The sequence below is a fragment of the Penaeus chinensis genome, chromosome 9 (assembly GCF_019202785.1).
Source record: "Penaeus chinensis breed Huanghai No. 1 chromosome 9, ASM1920278v2, whole genome shotgun sequence".
In the NCBI taxonomy this organism is placed as follows: domain Eukaryota; kingdom Metazoa; phylum Arthropoda; class Malacostraca; order Decapoda; family Penaeidae; genus Penaeus; species Penaeus chinensis.
Window position 1 is genome coordinate 30,094,231 of NC_061827.1, and position 9,220 is coordinate 30,103,450.

General features: G+C 42.5%; 1 protein-coding gene across 2 annotated transcripts in view; it reads right to left on the bottom strand.

The window, feature by feature from the left end:
- LOC125029212 (beta-1,4-glucuronyltransferase 1-like) overlaps window positions 1-4,828 on the bottom strand; it is a 44,885-nt gene extending 40,057 nt beyond the window's left edge. The window contains exon 1 of one of the 2 annotated variants that reach the window (XM_047619092.1): window positions 4,678-4,828. In XM_047619092.1, the coding sequence (XP_047475048.1) occupies window positions 4,678-4,725 (48 nt within the window). In that variant the 5' untranslated portion in view covers window positions 4,726-4,828. The remainder of the gene's footprint in view (window positions 1-4,677) is intronic. The other variant, XM_047619095.1, reaches the window with a different exon arrangement.
- Window positions 4,829-9,220: the final 4,392 nt, after the last annotated feature.

Genomic DNA, 9,220 nt, shown 5'->3' on the forward strand with positions numbered 1-9,220 from the left:
CTCCACTAGATAGGCAGATAGATAGTAATAACAGATAGACAGATAGACAGCCTATATTTGTGTGTATATGAAACTAATGCGGGGTTTGTTTTGTGGGGTGTTTATTATAAAATATATATAATTATGTATATATTAAATATTCAAAATTTAAAAATATATATATACTTAAAAAACACATAATTACAATATATACATATATATACCCCACACAAAATTACTTTATATATCCCTTCCACAAAACACATTTTTATATTTATATATTTTAAAAAAAAATATATTATTTATATATATACTACATACAAAAAACCTACACACACACCAAAACAGAGATACACACAAAACACTTGGGGTGTGTGTATATATGGGGTGTGGAATATTATATATATATATAAAAATATTTATATATATAAGGGGTGTGGTATGATAAATATATAAATAAAATATATTTGTATATCAGGCATGTCATCATGCTACGGTACCACAAAAAATTTGTTTCAAAAGCCATAGACACCGCTGAACCATATATCCAACAGGACTAAATTCCACAGATGTTTGGGATTTCGATACGGGCAAAGGAAAAGGGGAAATGTGGGCCTCCCTATTATAAAGACTGACCTTTGTAAGTGCGAAGGCAGGTGACCTTAAGAAGTGTCCCTGAAATTAGTCTAAGGTTACGTAGGCAGTGTGACTGACCTTTGTCTAAACATAGGAGTGACTTTTAGTTTTTTTTTTTTTTTTTTTTTTTTTTCAAGAGTCAGCATCGTTCCCCACTAAATTTAATAATTGGTAATTAAAAACAGGGAAAGGGGCGGAAGCTTTGGGTATTTGAATGAGTGCGTATGTTTTTTTTTTGTTTTGTTTTGTTTTTTTTATTCATATCACTGATCGTTTTCTTATTCATATCATTTTCATTTTCAGGTCCTACGTCTTATCTAACTATTTCGTAATTTTCATCTTAATTCTTCTCTTTTTCATTTCTTTTCTACCATCAAGATTGACACCTGTCCTTTCCCTCCCCCGATCCCCGTATTTCCCCCCCACCTCTCCTTCCCCTACCTCCTCCTCTCTCCTCCTCTTCCCCTCATCATCATTATCATTTTCATTATCATCAGTATTATCATTATCATCATTAATCATCCTATCATCATCTTTTCTTTCCCCCCCCCCCCCCCTTCTCTTCTTTATCCTCTTCCTTTTCCAAATCATCCTCCCCCTCCCCATTCTCCTTCACTTCTTCTTCTTTAATTTGCTTCTTTTTCTCCCCCTCCTCCACTTCATCCCCCTCCTCCTCCTCCACCACCACCAAAAACCACCCCCCACCCCCTTTCCCCCTCCTCCTCCCCTCCTCCTCCTCCCCTCCTCTCCCCTCCTTCCTCCACCCCCACCCCCCTCTACCCCCTCCACCACCACCACCACCACCACCAAACCAAACCAACCCCCAAACCCCCACCACCACCACCACCCACCACCACCTTCCTCCCCCTCCTCCTCTCCTTCTTTCTCCTCCACTTCCTCCTCCTCCACTTCCTCCTCGTGTCTCTCCCTATAAAGCTTCCTCGTCATCTACCTCCATTCCCCTCTCTCTCTCCTCCCCTCGGCACTTCCCCTCCCCTTGGGCTCTAAGAACTCTAAGTGAGGTGATAACGTGTCTTTTAACGAAGAGACAGGGTTAAAGTTTAAAATTTCAGGAAATGAGCCCGGGCCAAGGTAGTGATTATCTTGGTATGTTTGTTTTCTTTGTGTGGGTGTATGTTTGTATGAGGGAGAGAGGAGAGGGATAGAGAGAGGGGATAGAGAGAGAGGGATAGAGAGAGAGGGATAGAGAGAGAGAGAGAAGAGAGAGAGAGAGAGAGAGAAGAGAATGAGGAGGGGAGAGAGAGGAGAGAGGGGAGGAGAGAGAGAGAGGGGATAGATTTTTGAGGGGTGGGGAGAGAGGGATAGAGAAAGAGGGAAAAGGGTGGGGGAGGATGGAGAAAAGAGGGAGAAGAGAGGGGGGGATAAGAGGAGAGAGAGAGAGAGAGAGAGAGAGAGAGAGGAAGAGAGAGAGAGAGAAGAGAGAAGAGAGAGAGAGGAGGATAGAGAGAGTAGGGATAGAAAAAGCAGCTGGGAGATAGAGAGAGAGAGAGAGAGGAGAGAGAAGAGAGAGAGAGAGAGAAGAGAAGAGAGGAGAGAGAGAGAGAGAGAGGAGAGAAGAGAAAGGGGAGACAGTGTTGAATTGAGGAAGGGGGGAGAGAGAGAGTTAGAGAGAAGAGAGAGAGAGAAAGATAGAGAGAGAGAGAGAGGAGAGAGGAGGGAGGGGGGAGGGGATAAAAAGAGAGGAGGGGGGGAAGAGAGGAGAGAGAGAGAGAGAGGAGAGAAAGGAAGAGAGAAGAGAGAGGTAGAGATAGAGAGAGAGAGAGAGAGAGAGAGGGAGAGGGAGAGGGCGAGGGAAAGAGAGAGAGAGAAGAAAGAGGGAGAGGAGAGAGGGAGAGAGAGAGAGAGAGAGAGAGAGAGAGAGAGAGAGAGAGAAGAAGGAGAGAGAGAGAGCGAGAGAGTAGCTAGGGAGAGCGTATTAGAGTCGGAGCGACGCGCGACTCGCTGCTCCCTCGCTAACGCTCTGCTCGTCGCTCTCTGCTCGGCGTCCGTTCTGCTTTATCTTGCGCTTTCATCTTTCTCTAGCTTCTCTCTCTTTCTCTGCTCTCTCTCGGGCTCACTCTCTGTGTTTTCGCGCTCTCCTGCGCTCTCTCTCTCCGCTCTCTCGCTCGCTCTCTCTCTCCTCTCTCGCTCCTCGCTTCTCTCCCCTCTCTTCTTCACTCGGGCTCGCGATAAATCATTCTGCTCTCTCTCTCCTCGCTCTAACTCTCTCGCGCTCTCGCGCTCTCTCTGCGTCCTCTCTCTCTCTCTCGCGCTCTCCGTCTCTCGCTCCGCTCTCGCGTCCGTCTCTCAAAATCTCTCTCTCTCCTTGTTCTCTCTCTCTCGCTCGTCGCTCTCGCGAGGTGCCGCCCAGGCAGCTTGCAAGCCTTCGATGCTTAAGATACAGCGAAAGTCTAATTCGCTCACCTTCATCACTCTCCCAAACTGCAAGAACCGACAGTATTTCTTTATTGATGTGTGATTTGATACCCAACACTATTGTCATTATCGACAGCGGAGGCTGCACATCCATATGTGGACTTATTTATTGCATGTACCAGCTATGCGTTTGTGCACTACGATGCCACGACGACACCAATTGGGGCAATGAAAGTGGACCGCACACATCCGCACCCAACAAGACACAGACAGAGATACAGCTTCCCGGCGCGCCTCCTTCCCGCGCCTCCTCCTCTCCCCTCAACTCTTCCTATTATTATATTATCTTTCTCTTCCCCCGTTCATTATTTGTTTGTCTTACCTACTGTCTGCCCTTTGGAAAGAATTTATGTTCACGGGTTACTTGCGTTTTCTTTTCTTTGTCATCTTTCTTCTTTCATTCTTTCATTTCATTCCTTTAATCTTTTGCTTTGTTTTTTTTTTCTTCTCCTCTTTGTTTCCTCCTTCCTTCATTCTAACCCTTCTCTCCTTTCGCCAGCTCGTGCTTCCTTTCTCCTCTTTCCTTCCTTCCTTTATCAACCCAATAACCCCCCCCCCCCCCTTTTTTTTTTATTTAATAAAAAAAAGCGGCCTTTCCATCAACAAGCAGCTGATTCCCGAGACACCGCAAAATAATTCCCTCCTAGCTGGTCGATTCGGCATCCAGCAGTCGAGGAAATTGTGTGTGTTTATGTTATTAGTCTTGTTCATGTTATTTGCTTACTTGTGTTACCTGTGTCTTTCATGGGAGTGTGTGTATGTGTCTGTGTTTGTGTCTGTGTTTTTCTTTCCGTGTGTGTATGTGTATGTGTTTGTGTCTGTGTTTTTCTTTCCGTGTGTGTGTGTGTGTGTATGTGTGTGTGTGTGTGTGTGTGTGTGTGTGTGTGTGCGTGTGTGTGTGTGTGTATTTATGTATGTATGTATGTGTGTGTGTGTCCTGTGTGTCTGTCTGTCTGTCTGTCTGTCTGTCTGTCTGTCTGTCTGTCTGTCTGTCTGTTTGTTTGTATGTGTCTGAGTGTATGTTAATTACATATGGATTATAGAACGAGAACTAGAGGGCAAAAAAGATGAAGGGAGGGAAGGAGAGAGATAAATAAACAAATTGGGAGAGGAAGGAAAGGAGATAGATAGATAAATGGAGGGAGCAGAGCGACAGGACCACGTGTTCGTATGAAATCTTGCTGAGTCAACGAGCGGTGCCTCAACTAGGCACTTCCTCCATGGAAAATAACGTCCTCACCTTACACCCTCTCTGGCCATCCGAGGAGCCTTGCAAATCCTTAACAGTCTACAGTAATATACACAGGCAATTTAAAGCTGGCATAACGCGATTTGGATGGCGTATTCACGTGCCGAGCCCGAGGGTTCTGACTGACAATGCTCCCCCTCGTAAGAGCAGCAGAAGCGATATACTGACCTGGCAGATCTGTCAGACTTCTGCTGCCTCGGGTCCCACACGCACGTGAAATCGACGCTGAGAACAACATTCCCTAACTATTTTTTTCCAGTTTTTGCAAGCATTTTCTGTTGCTTGCTCTTTCATGACCTAATTTTAGCAAGATTATTTTCTGAGTTTTCTCCGACGATGTTATGCTAACATCGCGATTACTCTTTAAAAAAACATACCTGTTTGTTGCCTGTTTCGATTGCATGGCCCACCGATAGCACTGTCATGTAGATGATTTGTATTCCGTATCGCCACTTGTCACAACACCTCTCTAGTGAGTCAAAACACACATGAAATTAACCAAAGCGTCTTCACCTCCTCCTCCTCTGCGTGGCCAGACTCTGCCTGCCACTGGATGCTCTCCCTATGCTAGCTAAACCCCACACGAGCTGTTAAAAATAGACTGGGGAACGTCTCTCGCGCTCCATTTTCTTTACAGGGAGATCGCGTTTTCTATTGATCTTTATTAGTATTACTGTTTAACTGGCATTTGTATGTAGTTTTGCGGTTTGTATACAATTAGTGCAGGTGAGGAAATTAGTGTAAGAATATGAGTATGTGAGTACAGTATGTGTAAGAATTTGGCCTCAGTTAAATAGACAGTTATTAATCTCATATGTAAAGTTACATGCACGTATCCGATTGGGTGTCTCTCATTCCCTTCAATATGGAGGAGGAGGGGGAGGGCATACAACTAATCACCTAATGTCTGTCTCCCAATATGTCAGCCATACCGAAACCTAATAGAGGCATCTAATTCTCTATCTCTCTCGTCTTCTACTCTTCTCTCATCTCCTCCTCTCCTCCTCTCTCTCTCTCGTCTCTTCATCTCCATCCTCTCATCTCTCTCTCTCACTCTCTCTCTCCCGCACCCTCCCTCCTTCCTCCCTTTCCCTCTCCCCCTCCCCCTCACTCTCTCTCTCTCTCTCTCATCTCTCTCTCTCTGTCTCTCATCTGCATCTATCTCTCCTTCATCCTCATCCTTTCTCTCTCTCTCTCGTCCCCCCCCTCCCCTCCCTCCTCCCTCTCGTTCCTCTCTCCCTGAGCCCTATCCCCCCCTTCCTCTCATCCTCTCGTCTCTCATCTCATCCTCTCATACACCTCCTCAAACAACTCCTCTCTCTCATCCTCATCTCTACTCTCTCCTCTCCCCAATCTCCTCTTTGTTTTCCTGTCCCCTTAGGTTTTATTCTATCTCTCACATCCCTCCTTTCTTTTTTTATTCTCCACTTCCTCTGTCCCTTTTCTCTTTCCTGTCTACCTTTTTTCTTCTTCCCCCCATTTTCCTATTTCCCCCCCCCTTTCTATTTCCTTTTTTCCCCCCTTTCCTCTTCTTACTCCTCTTCTTCCTCACCCTCCATCCTTTTCCCCCCTCCCCCCATTCCCTTTTCCCCTTCTCACTCCTTATGTCCCATTCCTTTCTTTCTTCTCATTTCCTTCCCCAATATCCGTCTTCTTCCTTTCTCATTTTTCGTCCATTTCCTCGTTTATTCCCCCCCAATCTTTTCTTCCCCGTTCTTTGCTCTTCCCCTTCTTGTCATTCTCATCTATTTCGCTTATCCTTTTATTGTTTCTGTTCCTATCTCCTCCCTCCATTTCCTTCGTATCCCCCTTCATTTTCCTTTTTCCTTTTCTCTCCTTTTAATTTCTTTTATTTTTTCATCTGTCTTTTTAGTATTGAGACTTCATCCCTATTCCTTTTCCTATTCAAATCTAATCTTTCGTTTTTCTCTTTGTCGTTTATATTTTCCTATCACTTTGATCCCGTCACTTAATATATCTCCCGTCTTTTTACCCTTCCCTTAAGGTTTTCTTCGTTTTTTTTCCCTTTTAATGCTTCCCCATATCTTCCTTTTTATCTCTTCCTACCTTTCCATATTTTTTTTTTCTCTATTTTCGTTTTCTGTTCTCTTTGTTTTTTTCCCTAATCTTCCTCTTCAATTTTTTTTTTTGACCCTCCTTTTTCTTCTTTTCTTTTTCCTCTCCCCTTCTTCATTGTCCTGTTTAGTTTTTTTACTTAATCTTTTTTCTTCTTTTTCTTTCCCCTCTTCCCCTCCTTTCCCTGTTTCTTTTATCTTTTTTCCCTTCCCTCCTTTTTCTCTCCCTATTCCTTCCTCTTCTATCCATTTTATTCTTTCTTCCTTTCTTTCCTTTTCTTTATTTGTCTTCTTTTTCCCCCATCCATTTTTCTCTTCGCCCTCCTTTCCCTTCTTTTTTCTTTTTTGTTTTTTTTAGAATCTTCTTTCGCTTTGATTTTTTATGCTTTTTCCACTCCCCTTGATTCTTCGGGCTATTGTCCATTTGCATTTTTATATCTTTCCCTGTCGTGTTTTTCCCCCCTGTTTTTTTTCTTTCTTTATCTTCTTTCCTTTTATTATTTCTTTCTTTATCTCCCTCTATTCTTGTTCCCCTGTCCCTTCCCCCCTTTCTGCCTTCTCTATCCCCTCTTTTCCCCTTTTTTATCTTTCTTTATGTGTCAATCCCGTTCTTTTATTTCATTTTTGTTCCCCCCCCCCTTCATCTTTCTAATCCCTTTTTTCGTGCCTTCCCTTTTCTCCTTCTCACCTGTCGGCCTCCTTTTTCACGGGTCCACCGTTTTCCCGTATCTTTCCCCTTTTCTTTCCCTCGTCTTTCTATTTGCTGGTTTATTCTTGCCTATCCTATTGCTTAGTCCCCCTCCTTATCTCCGCTTGCCGGGTCTCCGTTTCTTCCCCCCCACATTCATGTCCATAATCATTATTTTTTTTGTCTTAATTTCGTTATCTCCCCATTATCCTTAGTTTGATTTGGGTTTTTTCCTCTTGCGCCTTCTTCCCTCCTTATTCTTTCATCCTTTTCCTTTCTTTTCCTTACCCATCCCTTTCCTCCTTTCGTGTCTTGTTATCCTTTCCCCCCCATTTATTTTATTTTTTTTTTTTTTTCCTCTATTTATTTTCTTTCTTCTTATACTTATATTCCTATTTTTATCTTTCATTTATTTAGAGTTTTTTTTTCTTATTTTTTCCTTTATATATATTTTCTTTCCCTTCATCTATTCTCTTGTTCTTTCTTTTCTTCCCCCTTTTTTATACTTTCATTTCTTTTGTCTTCCTTCTGCTCATACCCCTCTTTCCTTTCCTTTCTTCTTCCTTTTCCCCTCTTGCATTTTTTCTTTTTCTACTATATGTCTCTCCCCCCTCTTCATTTTATGTTTTTTTCCCTTCCCCTTTTTGTTGTCCTTCCGTCGCATTTCTTGTGCCCACTTCCTGATCCCTCTTCCTTTCTTTTTCTTTTTCTCCCCCCCGTTTTTTTCTTTCTCCTCTCTCCCTTCTATCTTCCCCCCGCCCTCTTCTTTCCTATCTTTGTCGGTCTTTTTTTCCCTCTCATCTAATTGGTCGTTTTTATTTTTTCGTTCCTTCCTTTTCCTCGTTCTCTCCTTTCCTTTTCCTTCTTATACTTCCATTCTTTTCCCTTTCTTGTATTCTCCCCTCCTCTCCCCTTCCTTTTCCCCCTTCTTCTCCATCAACCATTGTCTCTTTTCTCTCCCCTCCAATTTTCCCTTCTATTATAGTTCTTCCTTTTCATTCCTTTTTTTTAATCTTGGGTATCTCTTTCGTTTTTTCCTGATTCTTTTATTTTTTTTGATCTCTTTTTGTTTCTAATTCCATTTTTTCCCATTCTTCCTCGCCTTTTTCCAATTTTCCATAAGTTCTTCTCTATTTTATATTTTTTCTATTTCCTTTTTTCTATTATCCTAGTATCTCTTACGATTTATTTTTGATTTTTTCCCTATCTTTTTGTTATTGTTATTCCCTTTCCATTCTATGTCTTGTTTTTCATTCTATTTGGTTCACTATTTGAGTCACGTTTTATTTTTGATTTTTGGTTTTACTAATCGATTGCAATATCACGTTTTTTTCTGATCACCTTCACGAGATCCCTTATTTTCCTTGGTTTGCTTTTTTTTTTCCTTTTTCTTATCGTCGTTAACTTCTTTCCTTGTGGGCTTTACTTTGTTTTTGAATGTGTTGTTTTCTTTTCCGTCTTTGGTTTTTTGGGTGGCGGATGGTGTTTCGGCTCTGGGTTTTTCCGTTTTACCATTCCCTGTTTCCACGTAGTTGTGCTGGTGGGAACTTATTCCATGTTTTAGTTTTTTCATCCCTTATATTGTAATTTGTCCCTTACCGCCCGCTCTTTTTGCTTCTCTTTCTTTGCACGTTAGATTCGTTTGTTCTCTTCTTCATTTTTTTCTCCTCTTGCAGTTGTCCTTTTGTCCTTCCCCGGTCGTCTTTTTACCCGCCACCGTTTCTTAGCATCTCCGTCCGTATTTTTCCGCCCATCACACTTTTGGTTCTGGTTGTTGTGTCGAGTGTTTTACTAGTTTTCATTTCCTTTTCCTTTCGGTTGGAACGGCCGTACTCATGGTGCAGTATTTTTTTGAGGTTCAATGTTGCACACATATTGTGAGGGGTGTGGAGTGATGGGTAATTGAGGAGGGTTTAGGGGTGAAATGGTACGTGGAACTTGTCTTTAGTATTCTTTCACCTTGTTCCCCCGTCGTGCTTGTTTCTTGTAGGACCCCTTCCATTGGTGCGTGAAGGTGGTGCTTTCTTATCTTGTTTCTGGACACAGGTGTGCCAAAACTCTTCTTTTTGGCTAGGCCTTTGTCATTGTGTGTTCTATTCTTAGGTCTCACTTTTTTTTTGTACACTTCATCCCTTAAGCCTGTTGTTGCTTGTTTTG